We start from the raw sequence: 23,223 nt of genomic DNA, 5'->3' as shown, positions 1-23,223 counted from the left end.
GAAACAATTTAAAAAAGAAAGGAAAGAAAACTTGAAGAAACCAACCATCAATTTTGAAATCTGAAAACTAAAACGAAATAATGAAAAAGAAAATATGTTTTAAAAAATCAAATAAGTAACAAAAGAGCAAAACAAAATCCATGAATGATATATTGCTGCCCGTAAAGATGATTTAATTTTAACTGCTGCATGAAAATCTATTTTCTATGCAGTTTCTTTGCATTCAAACGTGTTCAGACATATATTGAAAATTCAAAACAGTGAGAGCAACACTCATGTGTCTTTAAAAATTAAATACAAAATTTAAAAAGACATGCATGAAAGAAGTGGATAAAGAAAGAGAAACTCTAAATCTGTAGGAGCATGAAAGAAAAAAAAATTGTATTTGCAATTGCTGTAGCTTAGAGAGAAGTAATTTAGTATAAATTGCTTAGCAGTCCAGTTGATAGTGTTTGCATTCATAAAACAGGTGATTTTAATGCCTATAGGGAGGGCAGTGCACAATATTAACCAAGGGATTATTTAAGCACAGCTTTCATTAAATATGATAATTAATGCAGAGGATGAGAGGAAAACGTAAACAAATGCTATAATGAAAGTACTTTAAATAGATATTGTCAAGATAAGGACAACTGGGAATGAAGTAGGATTATATATATATATATATATATATATATATATATATAATTACAAAACTCTGTTGACAGTCCAGTCTTGCTTGCTTGAATCTTGTTTTCGACGATTGGGCAATTCCATATTTAAAAAAAAAGGATGACAGATATAATATATATATATATATATATATATATATATATATATATATATAATCATAAACTACATTTAACATCCCAATGAATGCATTGACGACGATACTTACAAGCTTTAAAAGGCGAACCATTAAAAGGTATATATATTTTTTATTAGAAATATTTAAAATATCCCCTCTTAAGAGGGGATATTTTCAGCCGATTTTATTTTATTTTTATTTTATCTTACTTTGTTTATCAACATCAAAAAAGTAACTATTTTCCTTTATATTTTAAATATTTTCCAGATACATCTGCCTTACTTAAAAAATGCTAGGTTTATTTTTGGTGTCTTGAAAAAAAAACCCCACCCAATATTTTTGCTGATGAGGAGACTTTGTTTCAAAAAACTAAATGATAAAATTATTGTACAAGACTTATTGTCTATCTCAATAATAACATCGTTTCCGAAACGATCGTACAATTTATTGATTTTGTTTGTTCTTCCTTGTGAAATCGATTTTTAATTTTTTTATTTTAACCATCTTATCAACCATCTTACTCAATATATATATATATATATATATATATATATATATATATGTATTTAGTTTTGATCTAACTACTATATATCAGGTCCACTATAATAATTGAAGGAGATTGTCAGTATAATAATAAATACATAATCTACATGAATTAAAATATCATATTTAAGTGTATCTTATGATCAGGTAATGCTAGGCAGCCTCCTAAAATATATATATTACTAATAACCACTTATCAAGATAAAAATCCACTCTAAGATAAAGGCTAATAAGATGAATTATTAGTTGAAGAGTACTATGATATGATGAAAAATGAATGAAATGAATGCAATTACTTATAAGGATGGTTCACAAGTACTGGTTCACACTGAATTTGGAGATGGTCATGTTGTACTCTATATTTTATACAACTACTAAACTCTACCCATGTATTGAGCACTGTTTAAGCAAATACTAAAACTAATATATATATATTAGTGTTGGGACGATTAATAGGAATCGAAATTCAAACATTCAGAAATTTTCGGGATAACAGAATTGATAATGCAAAAATTTGTGCCTATTTTCCGATGCCCAAAATGATTCTTTTTACTGTCTTTTTTATTTGAGTTTGTTTAAAACAATATCGTCCACTGCTGGTAGTAATAATAACATAATGAATATTTTTTTTTTATTTTAAACTACTAGCAATACTAAAATTTATGGATCATACCCCATCACAGGTGCGTTCTTACATTTGAGAACAAATCTGAACATCTAACATGTGTTTTTAAAGTAATAACGACTCTCTAGTTAAATATTTAGAGATTTATAAAGAATCGGAATTGGTAATTGTATCAGAATCAAGAATTTTAAATAGGTAATTGTATCGGAATTAAAAATATATTGGAATTATCCCATCCCTAATATATATATATATATATATATATATATATATATATATATAATCTATTTTCTACATTGCCTGAGATTCTTTATATGTTAATAATTTATCTGATTGAAATGGGATTTCTTTGTAAAAAATGTTACTTAGGATATCAACAAATGTGCAATAATTTTTGTGTCCTCTAAAAAAATAAAATGTTAACCATTTATTCTTGCCTATCCCACTCCATCAAAGCAAAATGTCGACAGAATTTAAGAACAAGAATAAATGTAAGAAACTGTTTTCAGAAGAAAATAAAACTTAGTGTCAAATTTTAGAAGACTGGTATCTTATCAATTGGCCCACAGTGCCAATTTAATTAATATACTGATTATAAAGGATACTATGGGAACTGATTATAAAGGATACTATGGGAACGTTTGTCTGTACACAGGTCAAGAAAATTCAATTAGAAATTCTTTATAAAAACTGCATTAAAAGTTAAATTTTTTAATTTAACCAGAATTTGATTTCTTTCACATTTCTTCAGTGTTATTGATTTCTGCAAGAGGACTTAAAATTGGAGGAGAGTTCACTCCTTCCACTTCCTCTTTAATATTAGTAATCAAAACAAAAACTGTAAATCAAAATCAGTTAGACGAGAAAAATTTGTTCTTAAGAACACAGATCACTATTTGTCAAAAGTAATTAAACAATTTCAAGTGTGCCCCTTTTTTAACAAAACTATAAACATCAATGAAAAAAAAATTGATTACATACGTGCATATAGCTCTATTTGTTATTGGGCACTATCATATTAACACAGTAAAATTCACACGATTCTTTATGTAATCTCTGTGAACAAAATTACACACTTGAATACTAATATGTGTGTGTGTGTGTGTATAAAATTCTTGTTTTTGTTTGTTTTTCTTAACATGAATTGATATATATATAATTATTTCCACAATCAAACAACACTGCAGCTCACATAAGCCATGAAAGCTCGAGTCTAGGACTTCCAATCTGGCTTTTATGATTTGTAAGAGCGTTTATGATTTGTGTGAGCTGTGATGTCGTTTTATAGTGGAAACAATTATATATTATATATATGTATAGTTTTGTTTTTTCAATTAAATATTGAAATTAGATTATTGTATTTTGATTATATATTTTTCAATTAAATGCTGAAATTAGGTTGTTGCTTAAAATAAGAAATGATCCTCAAAGAGGCACAATTAATAAATAAATATTGGAATCTTTTCAAATAATAAATTAACATTAAAATCTTTACAAAAATCACATTGCTTGTCTATAATTTGACCGAGTCATTCATTCAACTTCACAAATCATATCTCATAAAAGCGAAAAACAAAACACACACACAATTAAGCACAGAAAAAGGTTTGTTTTTTTTTTCATTAATCAATGAAGTTACAAAAAAATAAAATAAAATCTACAGCAATAAAATGATGTTATCAATTGATAGAAAAACCTGGACACAAGTGAAATCGTGAAGGAGGCCGAGAAAATTTAATGAGCAAAAATTAAGAAATAATATTGCGAGGAGAAATTTCAGCTTGAAGGATTTTGAAATTCTTACGCCATCAAAAATATTGGATGGATGAGGATGGAGAAATGAGATGCTAGCGAGGGGGGGGGGGTCAATGAATATGCAAAGAAGATGGGGAAAAAGAAGAGAAAAAAATTAAAAGAATCAAATCAAAATATGGCAATCATTTAAATTGAAAGAGAAAACTTGAAAAAAATAGGAAAAAAGAAAAACATGAACCAAATAAAAAACTTGTTTTTAAATAATGAAGACATTTCAAATAAGCTAATAACGTAAATAAAATTAAAATTAAGTGGAAAAAGTGCGAATGGCTAGAAAAAGATGAGAGAATGAGAGAGAGAGAGAAAGAGAGATGCAGTCATTGTAAAAAAGAAAAAAAAATGAAAAAAAAATGCTTACAACAATGTCGAGATAGAAAATAGATAATCAACCTGAGATACACATTTGCCAAGATAATTGCACAGAGAAAAAAGGAATTGCTTATGACGTGGATGAAAACAACTGGGAAGAAGTTTTAAATTAAAAGACAAGAATAGCACACTTATATTCTCTCTTTCCCTCAGATCTACCTCAAAAACAATTCACAATTTTTTTTATTCCATTTCTTTTTTTATCTCTTCCTTCTAGTTTGAAACGACCAAATAGATTTTGAAGCTTTGCTTATTTGGCTTTGATGTAGTCATTTATAAAACAGCACAGATTTTCAAAATTATGTAAATCGACTAACCACAAAGGGAGAAACCACTAGGTGATAGAGTCCTTTTACAATGGAAATTCAGCCTCTGTCGATTAAGGGGGAAACATTTTTAACCGACAAGCAAACTTAATTAGCTGAAAACACTTGTCCAATAATCTACGTATTTACTACTGAATTCCAAATCCACACAGAAAACAGGGATTATTTGTGATTAAAACATGTTCTTATCTGAGAACCTTTAGTTTTTAACATCTACTGAACTTATTCCATTAAAGTGGAGAATAGATAACTCCAGTCCACAGTAATAAATGCAAATTCCTCTGTGTGCTTGTATCTAGTTTGTTTAATGGCATATCAACTCTTAGCGGTTATTTTAATTCAAATTTATCAATGCTTATGGATAACATTATTTCTAGTTTGCTTATAAAATCACAATAAAATATAATTATCAAACAAGAAGAAATTGCTTTATTCTCAACATTGTTTATGTATTATTTTATGGCATTTTATTAACCAGCAAAAATTGACAATCCTTGTAAAGCAACATTTGTTTTTTTATTTAGTTCACTTGCAATGTTTTTAGCTTTTAACAAAACTCAAACTGGTGAAATTTTTTTCAAATTTGGTTGCAATCCTTTATTAAATTTGTTTTCTCGGCCTATTAACATTTTTTTTCATTAAAAATACAATAGTGAAAAAAAAAAAAAAATGAAATTTAAAAAAATCCTATTTAAAAGTATATATTTAATTAAATAAAATACACTAAAATGCATTTCAGTTTCTCTGTAAACAAATTATTGATTTTAATCTTCTGTTAATAGTTAAAAAAAAAAATTGCTTTGTGATCCTTTGAAATTTGAAAGAAATTTCGAAGCATTTAAACCGACTGAAATTTTTAACAAATCTTCACATGTTACAAAGAACGAAAGTATTGGAACAATTTTAGAAACAGAGATTAAAATAACATTATTTATAATTTTATAACAATTTGGTTCAATAAATACTTTAATGAGCAAACATAATTAAATTTAATTTTGAAAAACTTATTTAAAAAATAATAATGTAGTTAAAAGTAGCAAAATAGAAATGGAAGCAAGGCGTTTTATTTACAAAAATACCAAATTGACATGTAAAAATCTGTACATCTTTAGTTTTGTGTCTATGCTTGTGATTTATCATGTGGTTGATGCTTTCTTAGCAATGAGCAGGGCTACCGGGTATTGCCCAGTACAAAAATTTAAGAACTTTTATCACTATCTTTTTCCCCCCTCCCTCCTCACGCTTCTTTACCCAGCCCATTCTTCTCTATGAATTCAAGTCAGCATAAGGGAAATAGCTGTGTGAAAAAAAATCAGACAGGGGTTGCTTTCTCCAAAGTTTCATACCGTCAATATCTGCAACAGAGAGATGAAACTTTCAAATCATGAATGTATAAGTTCAGTGATCATAACAATGCAATTTGCAATCCCCTCTGATTAATTCAGGCGGAATAAATATAGGAGGTTTTACTTTTGGAATGCCCTTCATAGATTAAATATGTTAGTTTCATATCAAGAGATGAAGCTTTCTTAAAAGCAGTACAAGATGTTTTCTACACTAATGCCAATCAATCTGAAAATGTGAAAATCACTAAAATCCAACCAATATGGATTGACTAAAAATCACCACAAACACATTTCTACTATTTGTGAACATTGCTGTTAACCTCCCAGAATTTTATTAGTGTGGATAGAAATTGGATCTGTTCTTTGTTAAAGTCAAGCATTGTGATCCTATAACCATTTCAATAGCATTAGTAAGGATTCTTTACAATATCAGGGATATAGTGGGTTGCAAACTTATCGCTGATCACAGAAAATTTTATCAAAAGTCAACTTTGCTCGTTCAGTCACACATTTTATCCCAACTTGACATGAGACCTTATAGTTCTTCTAACTGTGATGCAAAAATCCACTGAAAAATGTGAATCTCCACTGTAAAAGCAGAGCTCCAACATCTGCAACCTTTGCCAGTGAAATTGCCAACGAATTGTAATTAAAACTGCTAAAGCTGAAAAGCATCAAACTTGCTCCGCTACAACACAAGATTTTCCTGATAACTTAATGGCAACTTGTTCAATCGACTAACTCAAACAAAGTAGGGAATGGGAATATGGAAGTGTTTCAAGATTTTCAAAAGGAAAATATAATATAGTCTACCTGCCCCAAAAATGGTTAATGTAAAGGTTGACAGCAAAAAGAAAGACATACTGCTACTGATGTCACCTTCATAAAATCACACGTAAAAAGATTTATTATAAGGAGAGAATAGTTTATAGAGGTAAGCACACACACACACACACACACGTTCTTAACAATTGAACATTAAAATTAAATATGTAAAACTTCCACGTTTGATGAAAGTGATCTGTTGAATTATTTTTTGTTTTTTTTTCACGTTTTTTGTCCAAAAATTGTACGAGCGTGTACATATGATTGTTTTGTTGTTGGTTTGTTTACTCACCTCATGCAGAGACATTGGTTTATCATTTTTCCTTTTTGAATCAAAGCGCCCATAAATGGCTGCGTACTTTCTCAACTCCTCCATCCTATTCGGGTCATCGGGTAACATGTTCATTATGATCTGGAGGGAAAGGACAAATAGCTAATTGCACCATGCACATTATACGGAATAAGAGCAAGTGAAAGCACAACACATCATACGCACACATACAGGCACTCTGCCTCCGCACACTCAAAAGAAAACAATGTTTCCTTAATGCTGGGTAGTGGTGTGCTCGCACATGTCTTATAACTTAGAAAATGTTAACATGCACACAAGGTTTGCAAGATCCAATTTAAATCTTTTTTTGATGAGGAAAGAGAGCTTATTTAGAGTTAAACCTATTTCCAAAACAAAAATACAGAAAAATGTTTTAAAAACTTTGTGATGTAAGTATCCATCACAGAACAAAGATGTCATATTCCAAAAATTCACGTAAATTGGTCAAGTAGTTTTTTTTTAAACTAAGAAAATCAAATTTTATGAGAGAGTGAGACATATTTTGATCCGTCATGTTTTAGCAATAAAGTGAGAGACAACTCAATTCGAACTATCGAGATCAAAATCAGCCTCATAATGGCTACAATTTCCTGTTAAAATGACTAAAAGTCATAAGAAAATGATTTATATATAAAAAAAAACTACTTGATCAATTTACATGAATTTAGGAATATGACATCTTCATTCCAAAATGGGTATATACATCATAAAGATTTATCTGCAATTTAGTTTTATAAACTAGGTTGAATTCTAAATAAGCACCAAAAAATTAATTGTATCATTTCATAATACAGATTGAGTCATTAGAAGTAACAGGGCAGTCAATGTTTCCTTATTACAAATTAACAGAAGGGGATGGAGCTATTTACACTAAATATCAAATTATTTGAAAAATATCTTAACTGCCAGGTTACTTCTGATTTATGCTATTTGTATTTTATTTTCACTTTATATTTTTACTACATGATATCAATATTAAAAATGTGAAAAAATAATTCATATTTAATATTGTAGTCACATAAACAATTCTTATCATACAAAAGCAACTCTTACAAAACAAATAAAAAAGCAATAACATTAAAATATAGGTACAAGGATTGGATTAAAAAAAAGGAATTTGAAAGTTATTTCAAATACATAATAAATCTCAAATAGAAATTACTTAAATAATGGTGTGCACTGTGATGGAGTTGTTAAAAATAAAATTTGAGCGTTGCTTGCTTCAAAAGGGTATTGTACATAGTTTGTACATGTGTACAATTGTGCATTTTTGACCAACAAGAAAAATAAAATTGCAGGGAACATTTTCTCCAAACTAAATTTATTCAAAAGGGGAGAGAAAAACCTATAAAACTTTGTTATGAATTAAACAGCATCAAACCATTAAATCAAAGCCCCCCCCCCCATCTATGTGTGTGTGTTTACTATTTAGGAAGCGAAAATTAAAATACAAAAGCAAGCAACGGTTCTAAACTGCTTATATATTGCTAAAAATGACAACGGATCTTATATATATATATATATATATATATATAAATGAATATTTGTTCATTTATTTAAAAAAATAAAAATTTGCACGTGATCATTCTTTCTAATCTAATGTTTTGAATTTCATTTTCTCCGTTCTTCTAAAGAGTGGTGAGTGGATTACTTCTCTTTGCTATATATATATATATATATATATATATATATATATATATATATATATATCTGGGTTTATTATTCATTTTTATTATATACTGTTCTATAATTGAATAACAAAGTACATGTTTATTTCTGCCAATGTATTTTTTTATTTATTCATTTTAACTTATAGTTTAATAGGAGTTGCAGTAAGTTATGAATATGAATTAATATAGCAATATACTCAGAAAAAAATTCATAACATGTTCTAAAAAAATTCACTTTCAAATTTATTTTCTGAATTACAATGTTAATTTTTTTTTTCAATTTCTTAAAATTTATTTATCTGCCACAAAATGTTCAATAATAAAAAATTCCTTGGGAGATGAATTCACATTTAATAACTGAAAGAAGTCATTCTGAAATAAGTTAAGATTTGATGATACCAATCACACATTCAATCTATTCAGCTTTCCTTCAGAGCATTGCATATAAGATGGGTTTTAACAAACTTTGCAATGTTCCAATATTCATGTGGTTAATATATAATGGGATACAAGATCCTAAATTTTGGTGAACAGAGATGATTGGATTCTTTTATAATGTCTTCACCACTAACTTCAATCACACTTCATACTATGCACTAAACTATGTGAAATATGCTGAAATGAAGAGGATATAAGTTTCTTCTGCTCTTTTTTTTTTTTTTTTTTTTACAATATTTTCTTACTTTCTTACTTTTATAAATTATTTTTTAAAGAAGCTGAAAATTATACAGAACATGCAAACATCAACAATGTTAAAAAAAATATGAGAAATTATAAATGAAAAAAAAAATCTTTTTCAACTTTTTAAATATCAGAAATTTTTAGACTTCATGGAAAATAGCAGATTTAATTGACTAATATCAACACACAATCAGAGCTAAAATTTCAAAGTTTTCATTAAAAATAAAACCCCAAAACTATCATTCTGGTGGCAATCTAGAATCTCAAATTTAAATTTATTCTGACTGATATTTTAATTCAAACTTAAGAAAAAGATAAAACAGTTTTTTTTTAAAATCAATTCTTTGACAAAATTATTTTAAATAAAATTATTTGGTTTTCTCTGCATAAGAAATAGTATAGAAAAACACGAAATATGTTAACCATGAAAGGTAATTTAGAATGCTCTCTCTCCCTCTCTCTCTCTCTCTCCAGCTTTATCTATCTAATGCAAGTCTAAACCTTATAAAAATCGCCATACCCTGAGGACTGCTTAAAGCCAAAAAATAAAATTGTGAACTACATGCTCCAAGATGCATCACTGATCGATTTTTAATCTAAATACTGAACCCAGATTATCAGACCATGTAATTTTTTCTTTTAAATTGTTTTCTATTAAACTTATAAATGAATGTGATGAAGAGGAATATTAAAGTCAGTTCAATAATCGATGTTAAATAATTTATCATGTTTAGATGTATTTTAGAATCAGTGAATCATGCCTGTTTTTATATTTTGATTTCAACAAACCATTACAATCTCATTAGACATGATATGCGTGCAATATTCTTATTTAAATGAATCGGCGGGGGGGGGGGGAGTTATATACTGACCATACTAAATGTGTACATTATTGACATCATTTGCTTATACCTAGACAATATTATGTAGTGTTGACGATTTGAAAATAAAAAAACCGTTTATTTTCAAACACTTAATTAGCAGAACTGAAGTTGGGACTTAAAACATTGGTCAAGTACAGCCCAAACCAATTTGATTCTGAAAGTTCTTTAAAAGATGAAGCCTGCTAATGATCATTATTTTTCAAAGAATTGAAAGGGAAGAACAAAAGATTATTTTTTTAAATAAGTGAATCAGTTTCATAAATATTAATCTGTAAAACATTTTAGTATCACGATATATAAAATGTTTATTGTATTATCTAAAGTGTGTACGTTTATACAAGCTAAGAACTGTTACTTTATAGACATGCACACACGTAGTTTTGCATGCACATATAAAGTGTCATCTTAATGCCAATCTATATCTTATTTTGATTGTTCCTTCTTTAGTCCATATGTTATGCTTTGAAAGGTCAAATACAATTTTTGAAGGAAAATCTGCTTTAAAAAAAAAAAAAAAGACTAAATTCGTGAAATTTGGCTTTAAAAGGACCAATCTGGCAACCCTGGACAAGAATATGAGAGTGACCCTGCTTTAATGTAGTCTGGTTTTCAAATATCATTATAATAATATATAATCATTATTGTACGGTGTGAGAAAGAAACCTGTAGTTATTTCAACATGCAATGGTTTTTCACTGAAGAAAGACAGTGAAATGTTAGGTAAAAAAAAAAAAAGAAATATTTAAAAGAAACAGGGGGAAAAAACATTGTTTGCCAAGAGATACTGGACTGAAGTAAATTAAAGATTACAATGAAATTTTATTCTTTATATTGAACTATGTAGCACAATATTACTTTCTGAGTATTTATTAGTACTTATTAATTTATCTCATTTGGGTCAGTTCCAAATATAATGGACACTTTTTTCATAGAAATGTTAACAATCTCATATTTGCTGTATGTTCTTGGTTTTTCTGTCCCTAAACTAATTTTTGTGCTATCCAGAAAAATACCAGCTTTATCAAAACATATTTGTTGATTAAATAAATTTCTCATCCTATGGAATTTTCACAGATCCTCCTAGTTTAAATAATTCAATGAAAAAAAATTGCATGCCCTTAACATTTTTATTCTGCGAAAATTACAGAACTAGACAATTAAAAATAAAAGCATCATTTCCTCAATAAAATTAAGCAAAAAATAAAATATTGGATAACATATTTTCTGGATAGCAAGTAAATAAATGTATGAATAAAATAAAATTCATTTTCCTCAAAGAAAACCAAACTGTTTTAAGTTTTTAAATAAAGAAAAGGAGAAAAATATGCACAAAAAGAGAATTCATAAAAAAAAAAAAAACAAGAGAATCAAAATATAACTTAATTTTCATTCTATTTGAAATGATAAAACAATAGAAAGAAAATTTGCAGAAAAAAAGTGATGACCAAAGACAAGATCAAAGTTTTAAACAAACTTTATTATTTAGAATGAAAAGAAATATTTTTCTTAGAAATTCAAGTCCAAAATCATAATTAATTCACGTGAAATTTATTGTTTTTCTTTTCCGTCATAAAGATAGTCTCTAAAATGTCGGATATATATTTACATACACTTCAAGCCAGCCAAAGGAAGCAGAAATAAATCTGCCCCCATCCCATCAAAATGGAAGAGTTAAGTTTGAAAACAAACAAACAAAAAAGGATTGCATAGAGAATGAATTGCACAGGCATTGTTATGCCAAAGAGGAAATACAAGAAGAAATGGATGACATATAAAGTTTAGTCAGTACAATTGAAAATCTTGAAAGCCATCATTAAAAAAAAATCATTAGACCTTTATATAAAGTTGTGATGCATTTGTATGCTTAGCTAAAACTTAAAAAATATACAACAAAACCCCCAAAAGTTGGTATTTTTTTTAAATCAGTGTAAATGCAGAAAGATATCTAAAATTAAAAAAAAAAAAGATTCATTTATTGGAGGTCAAATGGCCATTCATGTCATTTAATGTTATCAAAATTAAACATACAGCCCAAAAAATGAATCAGAATTTTTTTCAAACTGAAAGATGTTAATTACAGGTTTAATTTATTGCTTTTTAATTATTGTTAGTTTTTTACAAAAAAAGGAGGGGAATTTAGTTTTGGTGGTGTTTTGGAGGGATCATTAATTTTATATGACGCTTTGAATAGAACTCTGAACGTCTAATTTATTTTCACTTCTCACATAAATTTACTATTTAATATCTTCTATTTAGTTGTTTTATGGCCCCCTGGGTAATGCTGTTTAACCCTGCTATTCTTTATATTAAGTTGAGTTTTTTTTTTTTTTGTGTGTGTGTGTGTGTGTGTGTGTGTGTGTGTGACTGGCATGTTATAGTATTTTATGGCAAATAAAAAAACAATGAAGACCTGAACATTCAGAAAAAAGAACTACGTAAAATTAATAAGGGATCAAAACGAAAATTGGCAGAGTTAATATATTAATTTAAACAAGCTATCTACAATATATATATATATATATATATATATATATATATATATATGTTTTTTAATAAGATGTCTATCACTGTTTAATGTTTTTTTAAATTAACAATCGCCTATAACATTTTAATGTTCTTTTAAAAAATATTTTGCTTTATTTTTCAAATTTTTGGAAAAAAAAATAAGTAAATAAAAAATAACTTCTCAGATCATAGATGCTGATGCAAAAAATAACTCTGATTCAAATTCATCAGAGTTTTTCATTATAAAATACGCTAAACATTTTAAGCAATATATAGTTACTAAATCAATCAAAAATCATAAGTTTATAGCAAATCTTTGCAAAGTAACCTTAGAAAATGTGAAAAAGTAGTCGTTGAGTATCAAATTATATATCAAAGTATCAAACAATATAATAAAAGAATACTGTGATATGTAATCTTATAAATATTATTTCCGCTTTAGAACATGTAACAAACATAAAACCAACACCTGAACATTTTGGTAAACAAGGGCTGAAGAAAAGGAAAAGAATAATTCTATTAGAAATTACTTTATTGAAGAAAATATCTTGTTAATGCATATGTGTAGCTACAAGTAAGATTGATGGTTTTTAAATGTGTCTCTTAAAGTTCTGTCAAGGAATCATAGTAAAATTCTGAAATCTGGAGCTAAAATGATAACCTCAAAGGACGGGTTAGATAGACTTCAAAATCTTCACATAACCATTTTTCTCCTTTGTTTTATTTTTAGTTGTTTCCAAATTATGAGATTAATTTTTTCAGAAATAAAAAATTCATGCACGTTAAATAGGTAGAATATCATAATATATCATTTTCTGTTGTCACAAATGATATGACATTGAAATTGGCTACATATATTATTTTTGATTGAAATTAAAATTATTCTGTTTTCTTTTTTGTGAAAATTACCATCTGCCCAATTTGGAATCTCTTAGAAAAAATAATCTCAAACTAAAATTTGTGTTCATTATTCAATTAATTTGTAGATGTGAAAATATTTCTTTAGCTCTAAAATGAAATAAAATCCGATTTTAGTTGAAATGGATCAAGTATAGGCTGAACCATTTTTTTTTTATTTAATCATCGAATAAAAAATGATCAGCTTTCAATTTAGAAATTTGACTGGTAAAACTTTTATTTTGGTTCTGTAAGAGGCAAATGAGAGAACTGATTAAAAGAATAGAATTTGTTTTGTTTTCAAGAAGAAATGTTCAAAGAATTCCATGGTTATTTTCAATGAAGAATATACGAAAGAATAACTAAAGAGCAAGTGAAAATAAAGAATACAAGAAATACATTTGAAACGGAATACAAAAATTATGTAAAAAAAAAAAATTTTTTTAAATCACAAAAAGTTTTCTTTGACTTTGATTATTAGGTCGTTCTCAAAAAAAAAAAAAAAGAAATAAATAAAAAAGAAATATAAAAATAAAAAAGAAACAAAACTAGACATCAGAGAGAGCTAATTAATATTTATTAACAATGGAGGCTATGAAGCAGTCAAAAGATATACATTGTCCTTGGGTTACAAACCAATATTTAGTGAGAGGAACAGCAATATGGAGCAAAGTTATTGGTAACCATTATCATAACTTTTTTCGAGAGTAGGAATTAATAGACATAGTTTCGCTCATGGTTTGAATAATAATCTGTATAAGTACGCAGCATTAAATATATTTGATGTTAAAAAAATATAAGAAATAGTGTGTGTGTATGGGGGGAGGGTTAGTAAAAATTAAAAAAAAACACCTAGTTAAGCATAAAATAGTTTGTAATGTTTTGAAGGGATGGCTTTCAAACATTTATTTTTCTTTTTTGTTGTTTTGAAATTTTTATCAAGTTTTTTTTCTTTTAATTTTATGTTCAAAGTCCGTTTTAGTTCCAGATTAAAGTAGATCATCCTGATGATATAGAAATTGTTAGCATCTTAAGAGCTAATCATTTGCACATCAGATTTTTTTTTTTTTTTAATTCAAACTGTCTTTCATTTCATTTTGTTTTCAGACTATAATTTATTGCGACCATGAGCCAGTAGTCTGTAAGGAATCTTCTTGTGAAAACTGCATTCTCATTCCCGGCATTGACAGGGATGTTATATAGAAAAGGGGAGAGGACAGGAAGCATCTTTCAGAAAAGATAAAGTCTGTATTTTGGGAAATGAGCAGAGTTTGCAAACATTGGGTAAATCCTGTTATTTGTAAGGAAGCACTTGAGTCCAGGGGTTGCATGTACAACAACATACATTTTTTTTTTTTCTGTTCATAAGCCAAAAGAATGCAAGCTGGCATCTTCATTGGCGAAAACTTCACTGGAGCTGTTGTCCAGAGTCTCTTCAGTTGACATATTAGTATTTGGGTCAGCAGAACTACACACCAATGCAGCAATGCTTTATTAGAATTATGTAAACCCTGACATCTTCAAAGATTCATAGGAACAAGCCAAAGAGAGATATTTTAAATCTCACTTTTTTTTTTTCAGTTAGAAAACAGCCATTTGGTTATATCCAATTGATGACCTTAAATATTATTTTAATGCCAGGTATTTTTTATGACCCGGCAAAATTAGGTTCATGTATTTAAGCAACATTATGCTTAGATGTTTTTTTTGTTTTGTTTTTTTTTGTTTTTTTTTAATGTGATTTGAGTGGCAGTGTTCTCTGTTAAAGAGTTCAAACAAATCCGTTTCACAACTGCCTTGATCAATGAATTGTTTTTTTCTTTCTTTTACACAAACAGACACGCACACACACAAAAAAAAAATATCAGATGATTGCATCCTCCTTCATGTTTTTCTTTGTTGTTTGATTTTCATCTCCAGCATTCGTGTCGCTTGTGTTGTAAGGTCATCATTGCCATCATCATCATCATCATCATCATCACTTTACAGCTTTGACGAAGGTATATTGGTTTTTGTGCCACGATGTGGGGCGACTGATCCTGCTAGTTGGGTTTGATACAGCACGATTGGTAGAGAAGTGATGGCTTGGAAGAATAGAGGAACATTTGTTGTCGCCTGGGTGAAGCCATCTTGCTCTGGACTGGGTGGTGACTGGAGATCTTCTGGTCCTGTTGACAAAGGGAACATTGACTCCAATCAGTTCACCTGTTAGCAGAGGGGAGTTAGCGAAGGAGGAAGCTGAAGGTATATAGTTTAAAGGCAGGTATGCCTGCTCAGAAATGGAATAAAGGAGATGGACTTGCCCAGCAACTAGTTTCAGTTACCCAAAACAATAAGTCTAACCTATAGAATTTGTATTCTATATCAAGTCTTCCTCTTTCTCTTATACTAAATAGACATCTTTAACATATGTTTAATTGGAACAATGTAAAAAGAAAATGGATACAATGCATTTCCTCAGTTTCACTTTGAGTTAAAACAATACAAATCTATAAAATGTCTAGAATAATTCATGAGTTAATTCATCGTTTCTTTCATATTATTTATCATAGTCATCCAGAGTAAATAGCATCACCAGTTTTAAAATCATCTTAATTGGAAGAATATCAAACACTCATTTAATGATCATTTTACTTATACTTTATTGTTTACTATTTTCTCAATTTAAATAGAAAAATAAAAAAGTTTTATGTAAATTCTTTGAAAGAGGGCAATTTCAAGTCAATTTATAACTTAACAAGACAAACGAATAAACAAGATTTCTAAAACACTTCCGATGGACAAATAATTAATTTTTTGCTCTTATATTCTCATTTTCAATTTTTTTTTTTCATCCTTAAAAAGTTGATCATTTCACCCTGTTTGTCTCACGACGAGTATCTGGATTTCTATCAAGCTAATTTCCTGTCGTTTTCTATGGTTACACTTTTAAACAATTAACATACTTAAAAACACAGCACACAGAATCAAATGTCAAAATAAAAATATGCCGTGGGTTTTTTAATGAATTCTAATCAATATAAAACATTCTTTTATAACTAGAAAGATTTCAAAAACTAAACTGAAGGCACAATGAAATTTAGAGTAATATAGTTTTAGTGTCTAACAGGGTTCAAAAATAGCTCCAATGTACATCATTTTAATAAATAAAATCAATGAATTTTCAAGAAATATATAAAAGAATTTGATTTGTATACTCATATATATTATGTAAAAATGTGGACGATTTATATATGTATGTGAAATATGTATATATGTGACTGCTTTCTCTCTCTCATATATATATATATATATATATATATATATATATATATATATATATATATATATACACACACACTAGTAAGCGTGATTAAACAACTATAAAGGTTTCCTTTGATGATTATATCTATGATAATAGCCCCTACTGACAATGTTGTAAAATAGGGTGATATTCCTGTTCCCATGTCTTTATCTTTGTTTCCTTCCTTGCATACACTTTTCAGGACTGTGACAGGGATATCTCTTTGCAATTTAGAACTGCTGAAAGGGATTTCAACATGAGAAAGATGAATGCTAAATCAAAAACTTTTCTGATTTTTTTAGCTTCTCTGTACAGATAATGCATTGGCGCACAAGGATGTAGACTGCATGAACCACTTCTCAACTCTGTGTATGTTGTTTGCTTTTGAAATAAGTGTCACAAAGACCAAAGCAATGTTTTCCCCTGGACACAGAGTGTAATATTTTGATTCATGAAATAACATTGCCAGTGGTTGACAGGGTTGTTTACCGGGGACACACACTGTCAACAGAGAGTTCCTTGGATGCTAAGGTACATGTACGCGTAATACCACCATCTTAAATACTTGCCATGGTGAGACAATAGACAGGATGTGTAATAAAGTGTGTAAACCCAGTTCTAAACTTAAGACGTGTAGTTGTACACAAGAAATGGATTTCAAAGGACAAATACATAAATGCTGTGGAAAGCAGCATATTTGTCTGTCATATTTGCTATCGGTTATGCAGATCTGGTTTATCTAAAAACCCATCTTTGAAATCATGGACAAGGAAGGGGTGACAGTGGAGAGATATGTTTATCTGTATGAGTATAATTTTATTTTTCTTTACTAGGAAGTTACTGCTTATGAAGGCCCAGATGAGAATAAAGATTTGAAATCACAGTGATGATCCGTAATGGTGAAAATAGGATAGGATTTAATTATTTAATAGGACGGCAACAAAACTTGTTTACATTAGACTTGAAACAGCGATGCTTGTAAGCAGTCTTTTGGCATTGTGTTCTACAGATTGGACAATTCTAGGAAAGAAACTTTGCTCATGAAATGATCATTTAATCTTAAGCATAGACAGAGAGTAAGGAAAATTGTTGATAGTAGTAGTAATTAGGTGTTTGTTGTTAATGTTTTATGGGGGGGGGCATAGATTAAAACTCAGTCGAGCACTTGACATGAGAATAATGATAGAGAAAAGATAGATTTGCAACAATGTCTTAAGAAAGATGTAATAAAGAGAAGTAAAGAGCATCACTTACTAGATGAATGTAAAAACTATATAGATGTGTTTGTATAGTTTTGTATTTTATTCATTATTTTTTGATGTATAGGAATACAAAATTTTACTTTTTAAAACAGAATCATATATCTACTAAGGGGTCAAAGGTGTTCAAGTTAGGCTTGATTTTTTACACCTTTGCCCCCCTCAGGAGATATATAATTATTATTGACTCCATATATCTGCTGTGATATATCACACAGCCATTATTATTTTTATTCTTCCATTTAGCATGTTTTAAATAGGTCAGTAACATCCACCGTTTGACAAAGGGGTTCCCCGAAATATATCATGGAATATATATTGATTTATAGATTGTCACTTGTTTTTGTCTTTCTTCCTCAATACCAACTATATTTCTGCCCTGTGATAGACTTCAAAATCTCTTCTATAAACCTATCTCACACAGTGCTTCAAGCAAACTACATATCAAGTTTAGAATTATATATATATATATATATATATGTGTGTGTGTGTATAAGTCATTAGATTTCTTTCTTATTCAAAGTTGAAATAAGATTATTGATAAAATATGAGCTATTCAAAAGAAACAAAATGTATGAAAAAAAAGAGAGAAACAGCTGACAGAGATTTTATTAACTTTGATCCGTTTAAAAATTTGTTAGCATAAAAGACCTAACGCTTTCAATTAAAAACAATCATACTTACTGCACCTATAAAACTGGTGCTCACTTGTTAATGTGTAGTTTGTAAAATGCTAGTGTGGGAAATTTTAATTTTTGTTAAAAGAAAATAAATAAACAGAAATTCACAAGACAAGAGATATATCCTACAATACTATTAGCATATATAATCTTAAAATCTTATTTGAAATATAAATCTCTCAAGGCAAACCAGTCATATACATTTGTTGAAAAAAAAAACAAAGTGTTGATAGTAACTTCTTTCTGTTCTACCACTTCTACACTATGACATATGCACTCAAGACAGACTCGTAGATGTTCAAGAACTCAGGTTTGTACATAGATTTTGGACAATTATTTTCCTCCCTTATAATATAAACCTGACATGTCATCTAACAAGAATTAGCCAATTAAAAAAAAAATGCTTTCTAAAGCCAATCAAAATGTGTTTTTTAGGTATCAAATGGGGTATTTGAGTGGGACTGATAAAAGCATTTCTCTCAAGAAGACAAAGTTTGTGAAAGCAAATAAAAAAGAGCAAAGAAAAAAAAGAGAAAATAGAGAAAGAGATACAAAAATACTCTCTGATTTTTAGTAAGAAGGAATTTGGAATACAGTTTCAAGGGCAGCATGTATTCTGAAGATCTATTATTTGTTACTTTCATTTGATAATCAACTTCTTTATTTAATATCAAAATATACAAATTATAAAGTGGGGACTCACATATGAGATTTTTATGCCTAATTCCCTTGGTGTTTTATTATTTAATTACTTATATTTATCGTGTGTTTATAATACATATAATCACTTATGACAATTTTGTTAATCTTTTAAATTATCAAACCTTACTTCAATTTAGTTTCTATCCTTCTATTACCAAACGCAAATAGTCAGCCATTTTACAAATAGCAAGCAACTAAGAATATATTGTCTAGAATGTGTTATTAAATTTTTCCATTTCTAGTAATATTTCTCAACAAAATAAAGAAATCCTCAACAAATCTAATGGAGTTTTTCAAGATTTCTGTACATGTCCGTGTGTACACATATGTCTGTCACCAACAACAAAAATTGTGTGAAGTGAATGTTTTAGTACATAGATTCTATATTTTTGTCATAATAGAAAACAAAATTGTTAAAGAATTATGATAATCTTTTCTTTGCAAGACAATGATAAAATCTATTGCTCGGTTTAAAAGTGATTTTAAAAGGTATCTAAAAAGACAATGAAGATTTAAAAATAAACTAATTCGAATTTCTAAAATGGGAGTCATTTAAATTGGAGACTCAAGTCGGTCTTTAATACTAGCAAACTTGCATGTTTTGAAATCAAATGTCTTAATGTCAATTATATTTTATTGAAATAAACAAGGTATTTTTGTTTGCGTTTTGAGAAGTGATCCATAAAGATAGCTACAGAATATATTTATATTCAAGAAATATTATAAAATAGTATCTTAAATAAAAAAGAAAACCAAGTGAAAGTCTTTTCAAGTAATTTCTAACAATAAAATTCAGTTATTATACTTAGTTATTTGTGTTGCTTATTTCATAATATATTAATTTTATAAAATCGTCTACGCCATCAAGATTAAGTATAGTTTTAATCTAGGATGATTTTTACCAATTGAAAAGTGAGGTATTTGAAACTGAATGCAGAAAGATTAAATAAAGAGGTTGGCGAAAGTGATATTAGGAATTCAGGTTTAGGATTTGGAGAGTAAAAGAGGAGGAAATAAAAGAGACAAACCTGAATTTCTCTGTTAATTTGTTTTTTAAGATTTAACTCTTTTGGTTCAAATCCGGGAGACTCTTTAGCGACCCTGGCAGCAGCTTCAGCAATGGCGATGATTTGACTTTCCACTAAAACTGGTGTAGGTAATGGTGATGAGGAGGAATGTTGTTTCATGTTAATGTCAACTGGCTGGAATGACATCAGACAAGATGACTGGTCAGTAAACTGCAATAACAATCAGACAACACAAGTGAGAACAAAAAACAATATGTACACACACACACACATAAAAGCAAAAGTTTTTCAGCCACATATCAGCTCTGTATATCTATGTATTGAGCACATTTTGAAGAAATATTTCTTTTTTCAGCTTTTTTCAGTGAGTTACATAATTATGCAAAAACTACTAATATTTATCATTGTTTATAATGTATATATCAAATTAAAAAAGAAAAGAAAAGTTTTGCGCAATGCTTTAAAGTTCTGTGGAAAACATCTTTATTTTCAACCAATATTAACATAATAATTCCCGAGTAAGAAAATTGCCACATACTGTCATTATATACCATCAATATTTCTTAGCTTGATTATCTGGCTTTTGTTTTATAAGAAAAAGAAAACACACTGCTTAATTCAAAGTAACCTGAAAGCGTTTTCTTTTGAGAAAACTATTTAAAAAAATGCAGCCAATTCAAACTAAAAGAAAATATATTTTGTTCTCCGATGATGATAACATCTACTTCATTAAACATAGTGAATACAGTGAAGAACAAAATCAAATGAAAATCTCAAACATATAGTTCAACCATAATTATACAACAGAGGTAATAAACTTATCTTTATTTTCAATAGGTAAACAATATTTAGAACTGAACATTTGATAACAAATCTTTGCATAACAAAATAATATGGTTAAAATGTTCAAATGATTTTAAATAATATTTAACATGATTAAATTCAAAAATGCTTTTATGGGGTTAAATGTTGCATTGGCTGCTGATAGTAAAAGTCATCCGAAAAGAGATTTAAAATGTAAACATTGTTGCTTTTTTTTCATTAATTATTATTACAATGTATCTGCGTATATAAAAACTAGTGAAAATGGCAATGTAGAGGTATGGTTGAACAGAAGCATCATGACAGTCAAGCAATTTGAACAGATTTGATAGTCACTGACAAGGTTTTAAAAAGTGGCAAATTGAAGTTATTTCAGTATTCTGGGATAAAAACATGATTGAGAAGTGTGGCAATTTCGCTTGGTTGGTCTTGGATGTAAGGCATATGCATGTAGTTAAAGCCCAAGTAGTCTCAGTGATATTAGATGTGCTGGATGTAGTACCAAGTTGTCTGGAAGAAAATTTGAAAAAAAAATAGGAATCCTTGATGTATTGAGTGGTCTTCAGTCCTTTAATAATGTTGGTACCACCAATATCTTTAGTAAAACCTTTGATTTTGAAGCTCCTAGTTTAGAGCTAGGATTGAAGGAGAGTACCCGAAAATGAATCCCATCTCTTTTCAGGGAGTCGTTATCAAATGAAATCAAAATTATTGAATTACATAATATGTGGCATTGTATTTATGAAAGTTATTCTCTGTACTCATCTCCTTTTATTTAATCAAGATATTTCATGATATGGTTTTGAAATAATTGCATAAATGAAAAATACATTTCTGAAAAAGAGAAAAACATGTATCATCTGAGATAGTAGTACAAATGTAATTATAAAGACTTTGACTTGAATTATATCCATTAATGCAAGTCAAACCTTTCAACATAGGTATGAATACATTTCATGAAAACCACTATATTACTTTCTCTGCTGCAGCAAATTGTGCAGTAACCATGGATCGGTTCTGTTTTCAGGTTTCTTTTGTAAGTCTCTGCTTCCTATTTTAGAGAAACTTGAAAGAGACTTTATTTATTTGTGACACCATCACTAGATACTCGCACTGAACTAACAACTTCTCCAACCAAAAAATAACAACAGAGTAGGTTTTATTTCTGACTGTCACTTCTAGGCCAGTTTTCTTACAGAGTCCAGTCTACTCACTGGACAAATTGTACATCATTCATAATAAGTTTCCCCAACATCAATTATTTTATATTTATTATGAAAAATAATAATCAGAACAATAAAAAATAAAATAATTACAACAAATGTAATATAATATTAAAATTATAAAGCAATAAATCAATCAACTCCAAATAATGAAAGAATATTTATGAAAACCTTTTATAATTTCCAAATATTTATGAAAACCTTTTATAATTTCCAAATATTTATGAAAACCTTTTATAATTTTTAAATATTTATGAAAACCTTTGATAATTTTTAAATATTTATGAAAACCTTTTATAATTTTTAAATATTTATGAAAACCTTTAATAATTTTTAAATATTTATGAAACCCTTTTATAATTACCAGATATTTATGAAACCCTTTTATAATTACCAGATATTTATGAAACCCTTTTATAATTACCAGATATTTATGAAACCCTTTTATAATTTCCAGATATTTATGAAACCCTTTTATAATTTCCAGATATTTATGAAACCCTTTTATAATTTCCAGATATTTATGAAAACCTTTTATAATTTCCAGATATTTATGAAACCCTTTTATAATTTCCAGATATTTATGAAAACCTTTTATAATTTCCAGATATTTATGAAAACC

The 23,223-nt window shown here is 28.3% G+C and overlaps 1 protein-coding gene across 36 annotated transcripts in view; it reads right to left on the bottom strand.

Annotated features, from left to right (window-relative positions):
• LOC145258201 (uncharacterized) overlaps nucleotides 1-23,223 on the bottom strand; it is a 418,516-nt gene that overhangs the window by 102,672 nt on the left and 292,621 nt on the right. For 27 of the 36 annotated variants that reach the window (XM_080116128.1, XM_080116134.1, XM_080116127.1 and 24 more), the window contains 2 exons: nucleotides 20,557-20,766; nucleotides 6,929-7,048 (listed from right to left, as the gene is read on the bottom strand). In XM_080116128.1, coding sequence (XP_079972254.1) covers nucleotides 6,929-7,048; nucleotides 20,557-20,766 — 330 coding nt within the window. The remainder of the gene's footprint in view (nucleotides 1-6,928; nucleotides 7,049-20,556; nucleotides 20,767-23,223) is intronic. The other 9 variants (XM_080116132.1, XM_080116123.1, XM_080116135.1 and 6 more) reach the window with 1 other exon arrangement.

This window comes from Euprymna scolopes, chromosome 33 (genome assembly GCF_053919585.1).
Source record: "Euprymna scolopes isolate OS-2025 chromosome 33, ASM5391958v1, whole genome shotgun sequence".
NCBI lineage: Eukaryota > Metazoa > Mollusca > Cephalopoda > Sepiida > Sepiolidae > Euprymna > Euprymna scolopes.
This window is presented reverse-complemented; position numbering and strand designations above follow the sequence as displayed.